At 42.5% G+C, this 24478-nt stretch overlaps 1 protein-coding gene across 1 annotated transcript; it reads right to left on the reverse strand.

Annotated features, from left to right (window-relative positions):
• Window positions 1-1388: 1388 nt before the first annotated feature.
• Window positions 1389-8712, reverse strand: LOC136516205 (putative clathrin assembly protein At2g01600). Its single transcript, XM_066509566.1, has 15 exons — window positions 8542-8712; window positions 8293-8362; window positions 7982-8079; window positions 5599-5737; window positions 5383-5510; window positions 5155-5247; window positions 4994-5044; window positions 4384-4449; window positions 4237-4302; window positions 4046-4126; window positions 3888-3965; window positions 3238-3414; window positions 3082-3157; window positions 2871-2992; window positions 1389-1981 (listed from the first exon to the last, which is right to left on the reverse strand). Exons 1-15 carry the CDS (start codon window positions 8629-8631, stop codon window positions 1622-1624), a joined length of 1695 nt encoding a protein of 564 aa, XP_066365663.1. The 5' UTR covers window positions 8632-8712; the 3' UTR covers window positions 1389-1621.
• Between the last annotated feature and the right edge of the window lie 15766 nt (window positions 8713-24478).

Genomic DNA, 24478 nt, shown 5'->3' on the forward strand with positions numbered 1-24478 from the left:
GCATCGTAAAATACTAATTAAATCCAAGAAAATATTGATGCTTAAGAGTTTTTTTGTTAACCGTTCTCGGACATGGCAAGAGAACTTTACTTGGAAGTTGGAACTCTGAGGGCTTTCCTTCTATATCCGTATTCGAAGCATTTTTCAATTTTTACCTCTTGTATATGTAATATAAAAACACTCGTAAGATTCCGATCTACCCTACATGACTAGAAATATAGTGGCAGTTGCGTAGGTGGGGGCTAACCATAATAACCCCAAGGCCTTTCACGAGGCGAAAAGCCGGTCTACTGATTGAGGCTCTACTGTTTGCTGCTTTTCCTCTGGCTCAAGAGACGACAATCGAGTTCAGGGCACTGGTGATACGTTGCTATGCCTATACTTGAGATGCAACATCAACTTTGATTGAGCCACGGGGGAAAACGAAGAGGTGAAGAACGACAACCATACAATTGGCAAAGTATGGTGGATGCGCCTAATAAAGTAAATTCCAATAGAAAACTTCTTACCAATTCCATTCAGATGTATTTCCTCCGTCCTAAATTATAAGTTATTTTAACTTTTTGATGTGTATAATTTACTTTGCACGTAGATATAAGCTACTCTATCTATCCCTTTTTAACCGTCATTCTTCTCACTTACCGAGAAGCCAAATGTATTCAACTTTAACCCAATATATACAAGAAAATATTAATTAATATTTATAATACACAATTAGTACCATTAGATAGATCGTTGATACTTCATAACAAACTGATACAAATATTAGTAATATTTTCTATAAATCTAGTTAAACTTAAAAAAATTTGACCAACACGAATACCATAGCAACACTTGAAAAAGGACGAAGGAGTATATTTAGATATATAGTAAAACCATCTAAAAAAAAGATATATAGTAAAACCTATACATCTAAAAAAATTAAATCTAACTTACAATTCAAAATTCAGCAGAAGACTCAACCAGATTCAGTCAGACGTTAAATAAATGTAAGCAATTCAAAGTATGCATGTCACAATTTGTATATGCATGAGGTCATAGCCACATTTGCTCTCCAATTCTGGGCTTAGAATATCCAACTGAGCACATGATGATCAATCTAAACGCTCCAATTCTGGGCTTAGAATATTCAACTGAGCACATGATCAATCAGACGGCATGCAAAAGAGAGGCAATCAAACAGCCACGGAATGCTTTCCAAAAAAAAAAAAAAACAGCAATGTAATAAACAATCAGCCTATTTGTTTCGGCTTATTCGATCGTAGATTATAAGCTGCAACAGTATTTTTCTCTCACACCAAACCAGCAGTACTTCTGGCTTATAATCCACGATCATTTCAGCCGAAACAAACAGGCTAAATATTGAAAATTCCTACATACCACCGCTCTTTTGTTTATAATCATAATAACATTGCCTACTGTTTATATTGACATATATCTGACATTACACAGGACACTAATTTCTTTACAACAAGGGTTGGGTTACGCCATAGCTCCCCGTGTGGTGAAGCCAATACATAATACATGTCGCATACAAGAATGGCCAAGCACAATGCATGATATAATCACACAAAAATCGCATTTGCTGGGGCACAAATTTGCTCTTGTTAACTATGTTAGCCTACAGAAGTTGGGCACTGCCAAATGAGTTGTGTTGCTGATGGCCGTTGTTCGCCACTGGGAATGCCCCGAAGCCAGAATCCAGAAAGGGATTGTTTGTTGCAGGACCCATGCCCATCTGTGGCTGCATAGGTGGTCCAAAGGGATTTGGTTGCATCATCGTGGGGATCTGCGGATGCTGCTGAGACATGGCAGCCATTTGAACTGATGGTGGGGGAGCAACTTGGTTTGACATGGCGAAAGGATCATTTGTCATGAATGGATTAGGTGCTGCTGAACCATACAGCTGTTGCTGTTGCCTCTGCCTGTAGGCCCCATCGTCATAAAGGCTGTCCAAAATGAGCTTGTCGAATCCACCACCCTGTAAAATGAGGCCAGAAGTTTATTTTGATTGAACGCAGCTCGCAATGGCACAAATTGTCAAATTGTATGAAATACTGTTGCTATGATTCAATGCTTAGCCTACTAAACTGGCTAAATTGCATTCTAGAATACCAATCAATTGGTTCAAGTGCTCAAGGTATACTACTACTACTACTATTACTACTTCCAAATTGTAGGTCGATTTAGCTTTTCTAGAGTGCATAGTAAAAAACTATGTACCTTGAAAAGCCAAAACGACTTATAATTTGGAATTGAGGGAGCATTTCACAAGGTGCACATGGTCAGCCAAACATGCAATTAATGTCATTGGCATCACCATGCAGTCTAGAGCTACTCATTATGGGTGTAACGCAGGGCATAAGACTTATGCATGTTTATCTTCACAAACGCTGTAGTGCAGACAAGGGGAGCTACTCATTATGTTTATCTTCAGCCAAGAATCCATAACACTGATCCGAACTTATCCATGCGGTTAGGCACTCCGCACTCTTCAAATAAGGGGAAAAGGAAAGTAAGACTAAAAATGCCCTATGATGGTCATATGTAAGATATGCAAGGCTGCGTATGATGTATGGGCCACAGCAATACTGAGTACATCAAGCGATGTGGCCTTGATCCACGGAACAACCTAGCACAGGGCATAAATTGTCTCCAGAACATATGCCTACAGAAATGTTGCAACAAAGTTTTGACCAAAATGTATGGATTTACTAATAGGACGACTGAAACATCATACTAAATAGTGCTGATGATGTGAGGGACGTGTGAATATAGCAGCTGTGACATATTCAGATGCCACAGCATGTCAACATGCAATGGAAACATAACACATCATAAAAACTGATATGAAGGTTAACGAAACAAACCAATTGACCGACAGAAGAAGATGAAGTTGTGTTGCTCGGTGCGGTAACAAGGGCGAGTTCCCATCCTGTAGGATCAAACCCCTTATCTTGAAATGCAGTGTTACCAGTTGTTGAAGCACCATCTGATAAAGATGCAAAAAGAATCGACCGCTTAATGAAAGATCCTTTACAGGTACTTAACATGTGCTAGGAATTAGAAGTAACAGACTACCTGTTGGAACAATAGCCAAGGCAAGAGCATTGCTTTCCTCTATAGCTGATACAGCAGGATTTGGATCATCTAAGCCCTATGAGCAAACAAAAATTCAGATTGTAGAAACAAGCACATAAGGTTTAGACCATAATATTAATGTGTTATTTTACCCACCAGTAAGTCACCAGTATCGGCCACCTCAGTCTTGGGAGGAGGTGAAACAACTTCAGTAACAGGTGGTACCGGAACAGGTTCTTCAACTGGTGCCTTTTCCTCTTCAACAGTAGCAGGCTCAGGAATTTCCTCTGATTCTTCAGGTTTGTATGTAAGAAGAAGCCTCTCAGGAAGTTCCTGATGAAAAAATAAATAAATCAACCTTATTCCAGTACTCAGAAGAATACCAAATATGAGAAATAAACCACAGAATCTCAAGTTGGTCAATACAAGGTTGAGTGTGAAATTTAAGTTTAGTAATAGAAGCAAATGAAATAATTAGTTGGTGTGTAGACCTATAATTGAAACAAGAGAATAAAGGAAAACCGGTGAAGAAATTATGAAGGTTTAAGCTACAGCAATGTGTGCTTGAATTCAAGCTATATATTTTCACTAAAGCAATCTTGTTACCTAAAACAGAAAATAAAAACAGCCATGTGATTTCCCAATCCCAATTGCATAAATAGACAATAAATAATTAAACAAGAACAAGAAAAAAGTATTTTTAATCACAAGCAAGTTGGGGTAGGATAGACTGCAAGATATCAAATCCAACAATTGAGTACACATAAACAGAAATTTTATACAAATGATATCACCCAATCACTAACCAGGGGTTCTCGAACTGGGACCATGCGTGGAGCCTCCTTCACATAATCCTCCATAGTTGCAAGAAATGTTTGTGGTGGCTGAGAATTTCCCCTCATAAGATGTCACAACATAATCCAGTGCAAATAGTCAAGACTAGACAGACAGTACAAGTCCTCACCTCCCTCAGAGTGGGAAACTGAAAATTCCTAGCAAGTTCTAAACCCCGGCAATTCTCGTAGAAATCAGATAGACTCCCAGCCTGAAATGTGTCAAATAACCTAAATAAGAGCAGTGAAAACACACGTGTTTTGATCTTTTTAAAATCTTGGAATACTTCAAAGATCATCCTCTTCTGGACTCTGGAGTTACCTGTTGGCCAGCCCTTCTGTAGATTTCAAGAGCTTTAAGTGCTTCATGTCTTGGCATCTCAAAAAACTAGACAAAACGAAAACCAACATAAGTGCACAATGTCAGCCATGCGCAAGAAGATATTTCCACATGAAAACTATCCTTTACCTTATCAACAAGGTTGATAATTCCGTCATTTATCGCACAATAAATTTTAAAGCTTTCTTTTAGCACCTGTGCAAAATATAGCCATAACATGAGGTCAAATCAACTATTAAAGCATGAAGCAAATGCAGAATAGATGATACTATTATTTACTATTTAGCAATTCAATGACAGTTTCCAAGCAGGAAAAAATAGGGGCATAATTCAATACTTCTATAGGGTAGATTACTTTCACATAGCAATGAATAATAATATAACACAAGCTTTCATGGATGCTTCAGAAACAACCAACATGGAGCATTGAAGGAAATATTTCCCAGCAGTAAACATAGGTAATTTCAGGAAATATTTTCTTATCGTCCAGGATACGTATCATAGATATGATACTAATAATAAACAATAGAAATTGTACGCACTATAGTTATAGCAGAAAGAATTGCTCTATTTTCAGTTTTCCACCAACATCATTTTGATAGGTTGAAGAGACAAGGCTGACATATTTGTTTAAAAATCAGAATTATATAAGTTAAAAATAAATAGTGCTTTCCTAGCCTAAAATAGCAGACATGTCACACTACACCACAAACAAATCGAAACAAAGAACAGAGCTTACCAAAGCTAGAGCGTATTGCACCAAGTAGTTATTATTTGCAGCTCCTTCAGGCTACAGAGGGGGGAACAAAGTTATGTTTTGTTTCAAGTAAAGGAAAGAAAACAAAACAAATGAGAAGGAGCTAGCAGACTAGATAGCCAAAAGTTAAAAGAGATAATCACCCGACATCCAACAAGTCGGTATAGTAACTGCTGCAATGCTGGCAGCTGCTCTAACAGATCCTGTGAATCCAACTCTCTTGTTCTACTGTGACCCTGATGGCAAAAAGAGAATTAGTTGACGAATTAATTAGTAAACTGGAATTGGTACTGAAATTAAACACAGTTGCAATCCTCAAATCTAATCATTTGCAGGCTTGAAGTACCAAACTGAGATGCAATGTTTCAAACCTTTTCAGGACCTTGACCTTGTTTGGACAAACGCTCAGCTTCGACATCATACTTCAGAACTCTGAAGCATTCCAACCTTTCCTCCAAAAACAAACCATATGTGCGCACCCAGGCAGAACAATCCCAAGCTGCACAGAACTCGGTATCAGAAAACAAGGAAATCATGAGATGATAAGCAGGGTAGGAACAATTTTCTACCAAGCTAGAAATTCTAACCAATTGGACTGGAGTCATCCTTAAAGTTTGAAAGTTGCAGAATCCGTCCCCTTTGTGTAAAGTTAAGAAGCTCTTCTCGAAATGTAGGATCGCCCTCGCGAAGAAGTCTATGGATTACTACAAGTGTTTTCAGAGCAACCTGTTGTCACAAAATATCTCATGATTTCCTTGTTATGTGGTGGTCTTTGGACAAACATAAAGTCCCATCAAAGTACGTGACCCTCATCAAGGACATGTACAACAATGTTGTGACTAGTGTTCAAACAAACGATGGTAACACATATTACTTCCCGATTAAAATTGGACTTCATCAAGGGTCAGCCTTAAGCTCGTATCTCTTTGCCTTGGTAATGGATGAGGTTACCAGGAACATACAAGGGGATATCCCTTGGTGTATGTTGTTCGCTGATGATGTAGTGTAAGTGGACGAAAGTCAGGCGGGAGTAAATAGGAAACTAGAGTTATGGCGGCAGACCCTTGAGTCTAAAGGTTTTAGATTGAGCAGAACTAAAACTGAATACATGAGATACGACTTTGGCGAAGTTGTACAGGAGGAGGGAGATGTGAGTTTGGAAGGTCAAGTAGTGCCTAAGAAGGATACCTTTCGGTATCTGGAATCGATGCTACAGAGGGATGGAGATATTGATGCGGACGTTAGCCATAGAATCAAAGCAGGGTGGATCAAGTGGCGACAAGCTTCTAGCATTCTCTGTGACAAGAGGGTACCACAAAAGCTAAAATGCAAGTTCTATAGAACGGCGATTAGACCGGCTATGTTGTATGGAGCAGAATGTTGGCCTACAAAGATTTGACATGTTCAACAACTGAGTGTTGCATAAATGCGTATGTTGCGATGGATTTGCGGTCACACAAGAATGGATCGAGTTCGGAACGATGATATACGTGATCGCCTAGAGGTAGCACCAATTGAAGAAAAACTTGTCCAACATCGGTTGAGGTGGTTTGGCCATGTCCAAAGGAGACCTCGAGAGGCACCAGTGCATTGTGGAGTCCTAAGCCAAGCTAATAATATGAGGAGAGGTAGAGGAAGACCAAAATTGACATGGGGGGAGGCAATAAAAAGATATTTGAAAGCTTGAGATATACCTAAAGATCTATGTTTGAATAGGAGTACTTGAAAGCAGCTATTGAAGTGCCTGAACCGTGACTTGGGGTTCTTGGTGGGTTTCAACTCTAGCCTACCCCAACTTGCTTGGGACTGAAAGGCTATGTTGTTGTTGTTGTTGTATATGAATTAAGAGAAGAATTTTAAGATTGTCTCGCAACTGCAACATTTAGCTTTGCTACCAAAAGAGAACCAATCATTTTCAAACAATTATCACGGGAATTACATAAGCTAGATCCAAAAGGTTCAATGCATAACAGAATGTAACTATTAACTTCCTTCAAAGCCCCAATTAACATAAATCAGGAAACTACAAACAACCGATCTACTAATCTAGTATACACTGAAACACTATATTTCCAAATGAAACAAGGCATTGCAACTTCTGTTATCCACTTGTAAATCTTTGATAAGAACATACCAGAAATAGTGCAGGTTACATTTCAAGTCACAGATTTTCATCTCAGATCATAAAAAATATTAACTCAACTAGGGTATCAACCATAAGTAAGACTTTTTTTTCTAGAACATGCAGGAGATCTGTGTATCTTTGTATTAGAGATGAGAGAGAGAAACGTCCCATACAACACAACCCTCATATCTCACTGGAGAATAAGCAGGGGACGCCTTATAAAAGACTAGAAGAACCACAAACACCTGAAACAGAAAATCAAGGAATGACACTAGCCCTGGACTAAGCAGGTTAGCCCTAGCCCCTGACCTATGCCCAATTCCTTAAGCTTTCTAGCTCCAGCCAAGGCCCCAAATTCTCATCTCCTCCATATAAAATACAGATAGGCCATTGAGAGAGGGGGGAAGCACCATCGAAGACACACTTGTTTCTGTGGATCCATAATGTCCAAGCACCTAAAATGACAGCACTGTTATGCTAGCCTTATCAATATTATGGCTAGCTTTCCTCCAACAATCAGCAAACCTCACTCCATAGTGCTAGATGATTAACAAGCAGCATATTGTGTGTCGTAATGTTATTTGGATGAATCAAGTAAACTGTTCACGCTTGCTCACCCAATGCTCAGCATTTTATTTAGACGAATCAAGGCTTTGTTCATGCTTGCAAACAACTCAACAGAACTTCCACATCTCATCAGGGAAATATATCATCCATAATATGATGACATACTAATGTTTAGCATGTTCGCAAAAGGGAAGTCCAATTAAAATTACATCCAAAAACAATTAAATCTCGAGAGTAAGCACGAACAAGGAAAATTTTCATGTGAGCATAGAACTTACAATCCAGTTGCGGGTCTTGGCAAGACGGCGGGCAAGCGCGTGGATGCAGTAGGCGACATCCGCCCGAGGCCTGGCGATGGACGTGGCCGCAGCAACCTCTGCAACACCACCGCACAAAAATCAACCATCATCAAACACTGCACGAAACCTAAAAGCACGCACGCCCTTCCCTCCTTCAGAGCCTCCCCTCCCCGCTTAGCCTACCCTGACCGACTTAGAGGCACGATCTAATTCCACCCGCCCCCGTAAACACTAAATTAGGCCGAAGCCTAAATACGCGGAAACACGGGGTATAAGAAGAATCAACTCACTGCGCAGGTGTCGCTCCTTGGGCGGGCACTCCACGTGGTTAGTAGCCTTCACGATCGCCACATCCAGATCCTACAAAAACGAGCAGACACCAATCAAAACCCGCAGATCCGAGGCTGCTCCCGCGTCCCCAGCACACCACCTGCTCGCCTAGCAGACGGAGAGACTAGGGTTTGGAGCAACCGCCCAAACTTAGGTCGGAGAAAAATCCCGGGAAAATCGGGGGAGAAGACGCCGGATCGAAGGCACACCTTGAAGTCCGAGTTGAGATTGGCGAGGCTAACGGTGGTGGTGTCCTTGATGGCGCCGTAGGCCTTGCGCCAGCTCTGCATCGACGCCATTTCCTGGGCGGGCCGCTTCGTCCTCCGCGCCGCTGTTCTCCTCTTCCTTTCTGGCCTTTCTGGACTTCTGGTTCCGGGGGACGCGTATGATTCGGGTTTTTTCTATTTCCTCCTCGGGGCGGTTTTGCTGGCGTGTAAAATTTCGCCGACGAGCGGAGTAAAAATGAACAAGGCGAGGCTGTTTTTTGTGAAGTTGCGTACGAGAGCGGGTGCGTCTGGAGTGACGACTTCCCTCTCGTGGTTTACGAGCGGAGGAAGGTTCGAGGCTTCCAGAACCAGAAGGCTGCGTCTCGAGTGAGTAGACGCCTTAGATTTGCATTAAACCCCTTCGACTTAGCAGTAATGTGTTTTTGGTTTATGACATGGGCTTTCATGATAAATAAGATGGAGTAGATGCCTCGTTTAATGGAAGTGTGGTTTATCTGTGACTTGTGTAAAGGTCAAAGGACAGATGGTGCATAAGGAGTAAAGCTGACGGTGGATTATACATCCTGTTTTGATTCAAAACAGCTGGATAATACCAACAGATGGATAATAGAGAAACAACTGGATAATGATTATTCAAAACATGACATAGCACCAACAGATCCAAAACACAGGACTCCTAGAACTCAAACATTGTGAACCCTTAAACCAAACTAACCAAGGAAACTTGAACTTCTTCGAAAACCAGATCATTCCTTCTATTCAGATTATACCATTACCTCATACTGACGAACCTAGCTCCACAATAACGACGGGATCTCGTAGCTCTGCTCCAAATACGAGGGGAATGGGGATGAAGAGGAAAAGCAAGGATCAGGGCATTTTATGGTGGCGAATGGAGGTGGGGCACAACACACCAGAAGTGGAGACGGCATGGATGGGATACACAGATGGTTCATGCTATGGAGATAAGGTCGGACATGGTGCGCTTCCTACACGAGCGAGCAGAGGATAAGGGAAAAGAGAGGAGAGGGGTCCGCTCGACGAGGCAGGCGTGCGGGTGGTCGTGTCCCCAAAAGAAGAAAGAAGGGAAGAGGAAATGAGGGTGGGTCCGGTACAGGGGACGAGGGTATGGGGTAGAGAGCCGACCGGACGCCAGAAAAAGGACAAGCGCACAGTGCACAAGGATGGCGAGTGTGGCACGATGTCGGGGCCACGCAAAAACGGAGTGCTAATGGACCCGACACAAATGGATTTCGTAGGGCACGCAGCGAATGGCCCAGCATGCGTAGCACGGTCAACTAAACACAGGACTCGAGACATGACATCCATTCAGACCTTTACAATCACTCCTGACTATCCGAGGCTAACTTCCCTTACTACTCTTCTTTTTCTTTCCTTTACTCGACCACATCCGTCTTTCATATAGACTGAGACTATGTCATACTTTCTTCCTCCAAAACCACCTTCTCTTGTGTACTGGAGAGAACACTATTTCATCAACCCGTTGTGGATTTTTCGTTTAAACACCTAAATATTTCTAAGAAAATATTTTGTAGCAAAAGTGGTATGGTAGTGTAACTTGGTAAAGGTACTTAGTCAACAACCTCGATACCAGCGCGTGCTGAGCAGCGTCACCATGTGGCAGCTGTTCCATAGGGAGCCATCGGTTTCATCGTGGCATCATAAGCTTTTAACTAGGCAACTATTACCAACTTACAAGCCATAAAGGCGGTGGGGTCATAGACCACAAAGTAACAGGGGTATTGTAAAGGAAGATTCAAACAACAAGGGTTTCCTTCACAACAAGAGATAAAGAATTCAAACCCAACGACGAATTTGTTTTAAAGAAATTTAAGTGTTCTACTAGGACATCCACAATTAGTCGATATAGTGTCCTATGTTATCCAATCACGGCTGATCTGTTGATATCTGAATGGCAACTTCTCTTGTAACTCACTTAATATCTCCCTTGAAAACTTTAAACACGTCTAACAAAACTTAAGGGTAGATGAACGCAATAAACACAGCAAAATAACAAAATACATATTCCAACGGTCTTATGCGGGTACATCATACAGGCATCCAGTCACCCATTTATGGCACATCATTCACCTACAGTCGGATGGTCCTAAAAACTATGGACAACAACAACGATAAGAGTACAATACTGGAGGACAGCGACGAAAAGCACTACTACTATAGGTACAGCATCCCAAGATGACTAATCTACTTGGCACCACGCATCTTCATTTCCGACACGATGGATTCTTCCACCGTCATGGCTAGGGATCTACCTCTTCTCTTGGCAGTGGCTGAGTGAGAGGAACCTAGGGTTCTACTTCTGACATTTCTGAGGGTGGAGGTGCTGGCGGCACTACAACACCGGTTCTTCTTTCTTTCTGGCGGGTGGATAGGGATCCCTTTCAAGATTGGGGCATCCTGCCTTTCAGCAGTCAGCGTCCTCCGCTTGGCCCTAGTGAACAGATAGGCCTCACCTAGCTGATGGACATGCCGATCTTTCGCCTCTTTCAGGGCTTTCGACATGGCAGTCTCCCAGCTCTCAGCAGCTACAGCACTGGCATGCGCTTCGGCGAGCTGCACCTGAAGCATCCAAGTGAAGATCTCGGCTTCCTTAGCCCGACGGAGGCAGATCCTCAATTCCAAGGCTTGCCAGTCATACTGCTCATCTAGAGCAAGTAGCTACGTGGTCAAGTGCACCATGGTAGGACTATCTTCTTATGCATCTCACCCTTGCAAGGCCTCAATATGAGCCCTCCATGCCTACCAATTCTTGTCCAAGGGGAAAGAACCTCATGGGGGTGCGGGCAATGGGCTCCTCATAGATCTAGCAGAGGTGCTGCAAGGCTTTACGGGCCACAACCTGGTAGGTGTCGATAAAGCTAAACCCGATTGCGGTCACACTCTAGGCTTTAGTGAGGTCGGAGAACTCCTCACTCTTCTCGATATAGACGGTAACCTCACATCGCTCGGTGCCATACTCCTCATACTCATGGCCCTCATACTTGGGACGATCTTTGACTCCAAGCTTTTGTAGGGTGGCATGCAGGATTCTAGGAAAACCCTCAATGTTTAGGTAGTAACTACTAACCCAGACTTCTGTCATTTCTAGCGGTGGTGGTGAGGAAGGCTGAGCAAAAAGCTGGCTCAAAGGAAAAGCTAAGCGAGCTAAAGTGCGCCGAGTGGTGGTACCGATGGCTAAGCCAAGTGTTGGGTACCGTAAAAAGGGGTCCCTTAAGCAAAAATTGAAAAAATCGCTTAGACCCTTAATAATCAAAGCCAAGAGACAACTACCGGCTAACCCCCACCTTGTCCGAGGCTACCGATTCTCCGTCTCGCTCGAGGCCTCGCATGTAAGGCCTCGGACAGGGAACTGATTCTCCGTCTCGCTCGAGGCCCTACACGTAAGGCCTAGGACGGGGAACCGATTCTCTGTCTCGCTCGAGGCCCCACACGTAAGGCCTCAGACGGGGAATCAATTCTCTGTCTCGGTCGAGGCCCCGCAGGTAAGGCCTAGGATGGGGAATCGATTCTCTGTCTCGCTCGAGGCTGGCTCGGTGACAGCCCTGTCGCCTTCGCCTTGACCGATTTCCCTGATAGAACATCACGTCCAACTAACGTGACCAACCACTCCCGTGATGTCAGCCGAACGATGGCTTGACACAGCGGAGTGACCAACGAGATGGGAGTCACATCAACACCATGCCGTCCGAGATAGGACAGGGCAGGGGTTACCGGTCATTGTGCTTGGTACTGTGCCCACGACTAACGCCCGTACTACACTGTGCTACGAGGACAGCACGGCGTGGGGAGTCAAGTCCAGGTACTTGTAGCCTTGAAATCAGTGTATAGGACCAACTGCTCCCTCTGAGCCTCGGTAATCCGCTTCAGGGTCTCGGTAGCCTCAGGATTTGTGCCTACCAAGCCCCCCATGATGGTTCGGCCTCTGCACCGACTGGGCCTCAGCTCTCTACGCTGTCATCATACAGCGACCGTCACGTTGTCTGTCATGCCCTGCATCAAGCTATCACTAGAGCTCCCACGTCGCATAGGATCGGGCATGACCGGCACGTCGCTCTAGTGCATCAAGGACAAGACCGCTTCGCCAACCCTACTGCCACAGTGACAAGCTACAGGGCTCGAACATGCCGCCTCTATTCACATGACGCCATGTAGCAACCCCATGTAATGCCCCTATGCCTCCCTTCAACTATAAAAGGGGGTAACCGGGGCCGATTAGAAGAGGGGAGGACATACAAGATAGATGAACATGAACACACACGTTTACTTCCTCACCGTAAGAGATCAATATCTTAAGCAACCCACGCCGCTCCACGTAGAGACCTGGGGCTAGCTTCCTCTCTCGCCCTGCTTGTAAACCCCTACTACAAGTACCTTGGTGCAAGGAATACAAGATCACTCTCTTAGACTGGATATAGGGCATTTATTGCCTAAACCAGTATAAACCTTGTGTCTCTTTGTATCACCATCTGGGATTAGGGGCACGCAGTACACTTTCACTAGTTGGTTGAGGGCTCGCCGATCCAAAACACCGACACTAGGCTCTACTTATAAAGGCGGAGCGTTCTGACATGGTCTACAAGGGTTCCTACGTGGGGTCACTATGAGCGAATCTTCCAAAACTTTGCGCGTTCGAGGCGAGTGATGTCCGAGGCTATTACTGACTAGTACGACTATAGGGCAAGGGTCCGACAAGAGCACAGAAAAGGGGTAAGGGGAGATGTGGGTCACGATCGGCGTGAACCACGGGCGAACGCAGAGCATGAAGCCACAGTGCAGACCTAACTCTAGAATAGGAATGAGTTAGTTGTGCATAATACGACACGAGTGACACCTATGGATGGCGTATCTACAAGCAATGTGACACTACAATGCACAAACATGATATGCATGAATGCACGTCCTATATGTCCTTCCACTGCTACCAGCATATTGGGCAACCGTTCTTAGATTTTTGGCATATCGTTCTCACCCTATAGTTAGTCGATACTATCAAAATATGCTCGAGTCAGCGTACCTGTAGAAAAATTGATTAAGTCTACCTAAGTCAGCAGAGTACCATCTATCCTAGATACATAACTATAGTAATAGGGTTGTTTATATAACTTCATAGTTGAACGCCCTAAGTTTTTTAAAAGAATAGGTTGTCAAATTTTAGTTTAGAAAATATTTTCTAAGCTTTATTTCCTCATTTGTGCTCTGATACCACCTATGGCAGAACCGCTTAATCTAATGCCTCCCAGGAGTGCTCGTCTTTTATTAGACACTAAGCACTCAAGGGAGAACACTAAATTACTCGGTTTCGTCGGGCACACCCCAGGGGAGAACCCAAAAATCCATATTTTTCATCAGGATCACAAATGAGAGAATAAAGCTTATATCATTCTTAACCATTTCTTACATCGCTTTTAATACAACATCAGAGTATAACATTTATTATTATAACAGCGGAATGTAATCATATTATCAGAGTTATGAAAATTTAATGTAACAGCGGAATATAAACATGTGATTAGAATTACAGCGGAAATAAATATCTAATCATGACATGATGAAGTATTGATGTATAAACCACGACAACAAATTATGAAACTTTCATTTATAAAAGCATTTGGTAAAAGTTATAAATAACAACTATGATCGCAGCATAAAGGAATCCTTGCTGAGCCCACCAGGAGGTATCCACACACAAGGGTCAACTCTAGCATCCACCTGTTACCTACAACACGGGGAATAAAACCCTGAGTACTCAATTGTACTCTGCAAGACTTACCTAACAGGAGAAAAGAAAAGACTCCAAGGGTATGCAAGGCTATCTGGCTTATGGGTTTATTGCATTTGCAGGAAGCATTACTAAGTGTGCGTCTTTATATTCGATTTTTATTAATAGCCGCATTGGTTCATTAACTAACCATTCTATGTAAGCACATGTGCTACTTTCAAGCAGGTGGTAAGTAATCAGATTTCCTTATTCTATTTCATCTTTCATCTTTTAGTTCTTACTATGGTGCTAGACACGAAACAAGTCGTACTAGATCGCCCGGTGATTCGTGAATCAATGCTCCCAGTTGGGTACCCCAAAAACACACGCCCCACTTGTACCCAAGGCACAAGCAGAACCAACCCATCACTATTCTATCCTAGGATTGTATGATCTACTGGAAGATAAAGAAGGCCTAGAGGGGGGGGTGAATAGGCCTATAAAAATTCAACTTGAAATTCTATTAGAACAGAGGGTGGCACTGCCGCTCTACAAAAATACTCTTACACAGTTGAGATTTAACAGAGATGGACCTGACACCACTACCTGCTTAATCCTACAATATAGAGTTAAGATCTAGTTCAAAGACTGGATACCACAGAAACTTCACACAAAGGTGAATCGAGCAACTAAACCCTAACAACAGCTAGCAATAATGTAAACAGCAAGTACAGTGAAGAAGAAGCACGTAAGACACAAGATTTATCTCGTAGTTCAGCTCACCACTAAGGTTTGCCTAAGTCCATGTTGTTGAGGAAGCCACAAAAGGCTTGAGCTTGCCACAAAGGCTTGCTTTACCCTCGTTCTCAAATCAAGAGAGTGAACTCTTGAAGTGGGGGGTGATTTCTTAGCTTTCAAGTGAGGTTACAAACCTCCTAAGACTGCCACACGAGTTGGCAAGCACAAGGGTGACGCCTAGCCGGCTAGGAGCAAGCTCCAAGAGTAATAAACCCTAGAACCATCGGCCAAACGTGAATCAAATGCTCTTAGACTTTGGGAATCAGTGGATCTCCTTTCCAATCGAGTTTTGCTGTCTTTTCTCTCAAGTTTTGATGGTTGGAATCAAGGGTTAGCTTGAGGGATGGAGGAGCAACAATAGAGAAGAGGGGTGAGCTTTGGTTCTGTCTGTTTTTGAGCAGAGTGACTCAGTGAAGAAGATGACCGTTGTGAGCTGGGCCTAAAGGATATAAATATCCCCCGAGCACAACGGTCAGTTAAGGGTGGCACTGCCGCACTAGCCAAAATAGGTAGTATGATATGAAATTTGGCTGGCTGTTTTGACTAGGTGGAAGGATGTAAATCTTTGAATTTGAGCATTTGATTCAACAGTTGACCAACTGTCCTAAAGTCTCTCTTGGTAGTATGGCTTTTTCTAAACTCAAATTCAGAACATAAAAGAATTTAAACCTCCTTTGAGCTCGGTCTGGCCATCTTTTGTAATTACGACACCTGCAACCTGTATATCATCCTCATTCTTTGATTCTCTACTTGTCATCTCAATAAATTTTATTAGTCCTCTAATTTAGTGGTCATCAATACCAAAACCCACAATAGGGCTCGATTGCACTTACAATCTCCCATTTTTTGTAATTGATGACAACCCAATTAGAGCTTATAAATAATATGAAATCTAAACTGAGATTTTTCAAATCATGGATGTAGGAGCCTCCCCCTAAATATGTGAATGGAGATTTTAATTCTCAATCTGGCATAAGAGGCCATGATTCACATTTTAGGTGTGATGGGGAACCTCCCCCTACATCCATGCCTGCTGTGGGGTGCTGAACAAAGTGTCACAGGAATAAACATGATACATATGATAGTTTATATCAGTTCAGGCACCTAAGATTCTGGCTGATACAGCACAGGGTGGCACTACCGGCCCCACAGGGCGGCACTATCGTCCTGACCATGTCAGTCAGATAGCAATCAGATTTCTATAGCAGATAATATGAATATAAAACAGTTTAAACTGAGAGTATGACAAGCTAAAACAACAACCATGAATACATGTCCATATCCGAAGCAAATTAAGTCACAGAGTAGCATAATTTCATAAAATAGAGTTTTGAATGACTCTCAAACTCACAACCTAACTACTCTCAATGGATCTGAACATCAAACACAGCAGCAAAGAACACATGGCATCAAAAAACTATTGACCCCTCTAATTTTCTCCTCCTTTGGCATCAAATACCAAAAAGAGAAGAAAAAGAAGAGAAGTCACTCATCGCTGTCGGAGTCGACGCGGGCACATCCGACAATATGGGTGTGTGAAGTGAAGCATGCTGAACATTGCGGTGGTGTAGCCCCAAGTGAAGTAGAAGGCCATGCCTGATCCATCGAAGGATGCGGTCTCCTAGAGTATGTGCGAAGCAAAGCTGCCTATACCTGTGGATCAGCCTCTGTAGGGTGAATCTCTGCACCAAGGTCCTATTGCGATGGAGGATCCTCAAAATGCTGCCTCTATGGGTATCCATAGTACTGACTGAATGGCTCATATGAGTGCTCTTGCTGCTGATCATCCTGCTGCTCATCATGGTGCTCATGTGACTGATCCTGCTCCTCATCGGAAGAAGAAAGGCGAGGCAAGTCAGGAAATCGAGGTGGCGACTGCATAGGTGGAAGTGGTGGTAGCCCTGCCATCTCCCTAGCATGCCTCATAGCTTCCCTATTCTCCATTCTATCCTCATAAATAGTCTATGAAGTATATGCATAATGGGCAAAGATTGCCTTCATCCATGCACTCATCTTTCCCCACTTTGATTTCTTCTTTTGTTCCCTAACCCTGGATGGCTCAGGAATATCTCTCTGTGCAGCCCCAGAAGGGTGAAGACATGCTGCCCCACTACCTCCAAGTCCTCCAGAACTAGTGTGATGAGTAGCTGAACCAAGTTCCCCTAAGCCACCATGGGTCTTTTTGATCTTGTAAACAGTATGCTCATAATCTTTAGGGAACCACATGCCAGTCACTCTCTCAATCATAAACATGAGGTAAGGAGCATAGGGCAAAGATCTCCTCCCATCATCCATGGCATATGCTAGCTCAACCCAAATGAATCTTGGAACATTAAATTTTTCATTGTTGGGAAACCTAGACAACACATTAGTAATATAGCCATTCAAATCTGCTGCATTGTCTTTAGGGTTGAGAGTAATCCTAAAGAGATTGTTCATGATGTAATAAAAGCTCTTGAGCTTTGTCCTTGACCAATCAGGAACTGCAAGATTTTGATCCTCTCACATGAAGCTTACTTTCATTGGCTCAAAACGATGCTCATTATGTATCCTCTCATATCCCCTGTGGATGTGACCAAAGCCAAGAATACGATAGAAGGTGACAAAATCAATGCGATAATGTCGCTCATCAGTCATCCAATGAAGCTCATCCATTTCCCTATTCCAAAAGTAAGTGGCATGAAACTAAGCAAGAATCTCCTTGTTCCAATCATACCTGAAACTCATGATATCTGTCATCTCAAAGCGATCATAGGTCTTGATTCTTGTAGCAAACTGATGATCATTCCTGCTCTTTAAGTCACCAAAGTCAATGTACTGCATCTTGCTAATCTTGCTCTTTGACTTGGATAGAATGGTTATAATATAAAAATCAGATTGGAAAGTATTCCAAAATCTATAATCAATGCCATCAGATCTGTCAGAGGAGTATGGATCAATCTCTCTAGCTTCACCTGTCTTCTTCCAACTCATGGAATAATTAACAACTCTATGACCATCACTATTTTGTGGAGGTATGAGGTTGAACCTATCAGTGTTATCTCTCATGTAGTTGCTATCAAACTCTGAAAGATGTAAAGGAGAATTAAGCCACACACGAATGGTTCTTCCCATCCTCTGAATATTTTCCTCTTCAGCAAGGTCTTCATTAAGATTTCTGTCTCTGTGAGTATAGCTTGCATGTCCCCTGCCTCTCTTGACCTTTTGCTTGGTTGTCAGTACTTTCCTCTTTCCTTGGTCCATCTATGCAATTAAATGAGACTTGATAAGAAACTGTATAAGATAATGAGTTAGACACAGCTGCAAGCAGGTTTTAACAAGAAATAGAATTTTGAAGATGAATCAGGAAGCTTTGCTGGATTTAGAATCAGCATGGTAGGACAGCACTGCCACCCTCAGTTGCTTCACTATTTCATCTTCAATTTTCTCGTTCTGGCTAAATCCTATTTCCAACATTGTCTATTCATCATCATAATTTCATAATCACAGTCGAAGCAAAGAATACATGAAACCCTAGCCATGAACTTGAAAGATTGGGTATGAAAATTTTAGTAACAATTTTTGATAAATGAATCCAATCCATTCTGAACTTCATCGGATTTGTGAGATTGAGTACATCAGTTAGAATCTGCTGGGGATGCCATTAATGGTCCCATGGGCGGCATTACTGCTCTCCCCAAAATCATCCAACCGGTGAAATCTAAAATCAATTCGATTCAACCATCAAAAACCTTTCTAAACCATTCATACTTTCCCTAGAAACTGAAATCCATGACTAAAAGCTTCACATTGCATAGATCGAAAAGGGGTTAGGGTTTCACCTTGCTTCCAAACCATTGGAGTGGAGGGAGAAGAGAAGAAACGGCTCAGCCAAGAGCCTCCTGTAGTGACCAACAAAGTATGGACCAGGCCGGCTGTAGGAGCGGCACTGCCGGGGTGGCAGGTCGCGAAGAACAGCAGCGACGTGTGCTTGAGAGAGAGGAAGAGAGAAGCACGGGCATCGGCGTTGGCTGGGAGAGAAGGAGAGAGTTGGGTCAGGGGCCAGAGAAGGAATAAGTAGAAGGAAACAGGCCCCGCAACCCAGCCAAAATTGGCTAAAAATGGATCAGTTTCTAGAGAGCGGCACTACCGGCCAGGATGGGCGGCACTGTCGCCCTGCCAATTTTACAGGGATTACGCTTAAAATTTATGACCTCCTTCACCTCAGATATGGATATATATTCTCTAAATATCATGACCAGTAAGCAATTAACAATACAGACAATGGTCATGACACTCAGTTGGTCTTTTGAAATGATTTTGAAACACAATATAATATCTTTTTAAATCATTTTCCTACTTCACTAGGTAGTCAAATAGAGATGTGCTATATTTCAAACCAAGTTACGAGAATCAAGTATATTTAGCTCACTACGCAAAGTACAAAACCTTGACTCATCGAGAGGCTTAGTGAAGATATCGATTAGTTGTTTTTCGGTGATCACATGACGAATTTCGATATCTCCTTTGGTTTCGTGGTCTCTTAAGAAATAATGTTGGATGTCTATATGTTTGGTTCTTGAGTGGCTTATGGGATTGTTTGCAAGCTTTATAGCACTTTCTTTGTCACACAAGAGTGAGATTTTGGTGAATTAACATCCGTAATCACGAAGGGGTTGCCTCATCCAAAGTAGTTGAGCACAACATACACCGACTGCAACATACTCAACCTTGGCAGTGGAAAGGGCTACACAATTTTGTTTCTTAGAACTCCAAGACACTAGAGACCGTCCAAGGAATTAACATGTCCCCAAAGTGCTTTTTCTATCTACCTTGCAACCGGCATAATCAATCCGAATAGCCAAGTAGATTGAACTTGGAGCCCTTGGGATACCACAAGCCAAGGTTAGGAGTGTGTACTAAATATCTCAAAATTCTTTTAACAGACATTAAATGGCACTCTTTCGGGTTAGCTTGAAATCTAGCACACATGCACACGTTAAGCATTATGTCCGGCCTAGATGCACATAAGTAAAGTAAAGAGCCGATCATGGAACGATATACCTTGATATCGATGGCTTTCCCTTCTTCATTTATATCAAGATGTCCATTAGTTGGTATGAGAGTTTTGATAGGCTTAGCATTCACCATGTCGAACTTATTGAGCATATCATGGGTGTATTTGGTTTTGCTAATGAACGTCCCTTCCTTCATTTGCTTGATTTGAAATCCAAGGAAGAATTTCAGCTCACCCATTATGGATATCTCAAATCTCTTAGTCATAGTTCTACTAAACTTATCACAATACACATGATTAGTACTACCAAATATTATGTCATCGACATATATTTGGCACACAAATATATCATTTCTAACTTTGTGAGTAAAGAGTGTAGGGTCGGCTTTGCCTATTTCAAAGCCTTGTTTGAGTAAAAATTCCTTAAGGCATTCATACCATGCTCTTGGTGCTTGCTTGAGCCCATAGAGCGCCTTTTGGAGTTTATAGACATGGTGAGGAAATTTGGAACCCCGGTGGCTGCTCTACATACACCAACTCTTGTATTGGGTCATTGAGGAATGCACTCTTGACATCCATTTGGTACAACTTGAAGTCATGATGGGTAGCAAAGGCTAGAAGCATTCGGATTGCCTCAAGTCTTGCCACCGGTGCATACGTTTCTTTAAAGTCCAAACCCTCTACTTGAGTGAAGCCTTGGGCCACCAATCTTGCCTTGTTCCTTATCACCACGCCATTTTCATCTTGCTTATTGCGGAAAACCCATTTAGTACCAATGACATTGGTATTGGGCCTTTCCACTAATTTCCACACTTGATTTCTTTCAAAGTTGTTGAGCTCTTCTTGCATGGCCATGACCCAATCCAGATCTCCAAGTGCTTGTTCTACCTTGAGAGGTTCCAAAGAGGAAACAAACGAGTAATAGTGACAAAAATTTGCTAAATGTGAACGAGTTGTTACCCCCTTTCGAATACTTCCAAGGATGTTATCAATGGGGTGATCCCGTTGTATAGTTTGACGTAGCCTTGGGTGCTCAACACCTCTCTATTCCTCTTCTGACCTTCCAGCTTCTTCTTGTTCAAAGATAGATTCTAGGTTGAGTCCTTGAGGTGGTGAAGTAGGAGTTGAGGGAACTGCTGCTGAGGTAGATGGGGTGGCACTGCCACCCTTATGAGCGGCACTACCACCCTGCTGATGTTTAGCAGGTGAGTGCTACCCTTGTCGATGGAGTATGTCAGCGGAAATTTATGCAGCAACAGCCTAGAGATCCTCATCATCAGTGGCTTGATCTTCTTATGGCCTAATATCGCCTATAGCCATTTGCTTGATTGCCTCACATGGTGGATCCTCCTTTCCTACAATACTTGAATCAACTTGCTCCACTTGAGAGCCATTAGATTCATCAAATGTCACATCTACCGTGACTTCAACTCTACCAATGGTTTGTTGAAGACACGATAAGCATGCTCATTTGATCCATAACCAAGAAGAATGCCTTCATCAACTTTAGGTGCAAATTTAGAGGTTTTGAGTCTTTTATTAAGTATAAAACATTTATACCCAAACACTCTAAAGTATGACATCTTAGGCTTGTTACTGGTTAGAAGCTCATATGAAGTCTTCTTGAGTTTCTTGTGTAAGTAGAGACGGTTGACGGCATGGCAAGCGGTATTGACGGCATCACTCCAAAAGAGGTCCGACGTCTTATATTCATCTAGCATTGTCCTTGCCATATCAAGAATTATACGGTTCTTCCTCTCTACCACACCGTTTTGTTGAGGGGTGTAAGGAGTTGAAAACTCATGCTTAATGCCCTCATCATCAAGAAACTCTTTAACTAGAGTGTTCTTGAATTCGGTCCCATTGTCACTTATTACTTCTTGATAGGAAGACCGAACTCCTTTTGTGCCCTTCTCATAAATATCTTGACTTTCTCTTGCACCTGGGACTTATCATAAACAAAGAACACCCAAGTGAACCGGGAATAATCATCAACAATAACTAAACCATATTTGTTACCCCCGATGCTTATGTAGGCAACCGATCTAAAGAGATCCATGTGAATCAACTCCAGCGGTTGTGTGGTGGTCATGATGCTCTTTGGTGGGTGAGGTACACCTACTTGCTTTCCGGCTTGGCAAGCACTACAAATCCTATCTTTCTCAAATTGAATATTGGTCAGTCCAAGAATGTGGTTGTCTTTTAGGAGTTTGGCCAAGTTCCTCATTCCAACATGAGCTAGTCGGCGATGCCATAGCCAACCCATGCTAGATTTTACCACTAAACAGGTCTCAAGTTTAGATTTTCCTTTGTTGAAATTAACTAGGTAAAGCTTGTTCTTGAGGTGACCCATAAAGATAATAGAGGAATCCTCCCTCTTAGAGACTTCCACACCTTTATCCATGAAAAGACAATTGTAGCCCATCTCACATAATTAAGAAATGGACAACAGATTGTATTTCAAGAAATCAACATGTAAGACATTTGTAATTGAATGATAAAGTGTAATAGCTACTTTATCAAGTCCAATCACACCCCCTTTTGAATTATCACCAAATATAATATTCTCATATGAATTTGTAGTTGGGGAATATGATGAGAACATACTCCTTTCTTTGGTCATATGATTTGTACAGCCGCTGTCAAGCACCCAACTTGACCTACCGGAGGAGTACTCCTACAAAACAAGTTTAGTTCCTAGTTTTAGGTCCCCAAATATTCTTGGGGCCTTGCATGTTAGTCACAAGAACTTTAGGAACCCGAATGGAAGCATTATGATAAACATTTCGACCATTGCCAACAAACTTAGCAAACACCTCCCCCTTGCTGTTGTGCTGCAAAACAAAGTTAGAATCCAAACATTGAGGAGGTATTTTTGCCTTTGGTTGATAAGTATATCTATTTAGAGTGACCTAGATAGATTTCTTTGGTTTCTGGACAATCTGCTCTGGATGAGACACCTTCTTCTTGGGCTTGACATGAGTAGAGGAGGAGAAGGTGGTCTTCCCTTTTCTGTGGGGGGCGGCACTACCGCCCTTCACAGCGGCACTACCGCCCATAGGCCGCGGTGCTGCTCTGGGCTGGCCTTGTGCCACCATCTGTGCAGAGCTATCTGTACCTTTCTGCCCTTTACTCATGAACTGAACACACTCATATCCATTGATTACCTTTCTCCCATTGGTTTTACCTACATGAGTGTGCCTAAGCCCATCTTTGATGCGTGGATTTCTTCCATCTTTGTATTATGGCCTCTTTGGTTTTTTCACCTTTGCCACTAGTAGGTTTCTTTCCTTCCATGCACCTTTTTCCTAACATAGCATTGAGCCTAGCAATCTCCTTTTTCATAACCTCCAAGTTTGCAAGGTTAGTGGAATGAACATTGAAGTCAAGATTATAGCATTTTCCACATCCTTAGCTAGTGGAGGGAATAGGAGTGTCATTTATGTTGGAGGAATGTGAGGTGCTCTCGCATAGAAGGTTATATTGCTTCTCAAGTTTATTGTGCTTTTCAATTAAGACACAATACTTATCATTGAGTGCAATATTTGCCTTCTTTGTGAGAGCATGTTCTCTTTGTTCTTCGGCCAAGGCCTTGTTCAAAGAGTCCAACTCACTTCTCTCTAACTCAAGAGCTTTTTTGTAGCCAATATACATCTTTTTGGTTTTCTCAAGATAATAATCTCTATTGGCTAGCTCGGCTTTGACACTTTCTAATTCCTCCATTAGATTCATAATAAAGAGCTTGGTTTTAGAATCCAACTTCTTAGTCAATTTAGCATATTTCTCAACATCACTAGTATCATCATCACTAGAATCACTAAGTTCACTACTAGAGATATCACTAGGAGGTGGAGGAGATTTGGCTCTTCATTTTACCTTCTCACCCTTGCCATAAGACAAACATAAGTGGAGCGGTGGTCATCATCATTGGACATATTGTTGAAGAGCCTTGGTGTAGAGGATGAATTTTGAATAGCCACAGTTGCAATCTTCACATCCTCTTCACTTGACTCCTTAGTTGAGTCCCACTCATGCCTAATATGTGCCTCTCCCATTTGCTTGTATCTCTTTTTGTGTTCATACTTGCCCTCATTGTTGTCCCTCTTGTATTTGTTTTCTTTCTTGTCATAGGGACACTTAGCAACGAAGTGCTCCGTGCTGCCACAATTGTAGCAAGTCCTCTTCTTCTTGTTGGGAAACCTTCTTTGCACTATCTTATACCCATTCTTTTTCAACCCCTTGTGATAGCTTTTCATGAACAAAGCCATGTCATCAATCTTCATATAATCAGCCCCATCATCTTCATCTTCACTTGAGGATGAACTTGGATCATCATTTTGTGGAGTTGACTTGATTTCCTTAGGTTTACTTGTTGATGCTTGCTT

The sequence above is a fragment of the Miscanthus floridulus genome, chromosome 17 (genome assembly GCF_019320115.1).
Source record: "Miscanthus floridulus cultivar M001 chromosome 17, ASM1932011v1, whole genome shotgun sequence".
In the NCBI taxonomy this organism is placed as follows: domain Eukaryota; kingdom Viridiplantae; phylum Streptophyta; class Magnoliopsida; order Poales; family Poaceae; genus Miscanthus; species Miscanthus floridulus.

What these genes read in the sequence shown, in the direction of transcription:
- LOC136516205 (XM_066509566.1), bottom strand. Translation starts at nt 8,631, where the DNA reads ATGGCGTCGATGCAGAGCTGGCGCAAGGCCTACGGCGCCATCAAGGAC. An exon ending in AGTTTCCCACTCTGAGGGAG is followed by an intron (nt 3,966 to 4,045) that starts GTGAGGACTTGT and finishes GGAAATTCTCAG; the next exon opens with CCACCACAAACATTTCTTGC. An exon ending in TCCCAGTTCGAGAACCCCTG is followed by an intron (nt 3,415 to 3,887) that starts GTTAGTGATTGG and finishes TTTTTTCATCAG; the next exon opens with GAACTTCCTGAGAGGCTTCT.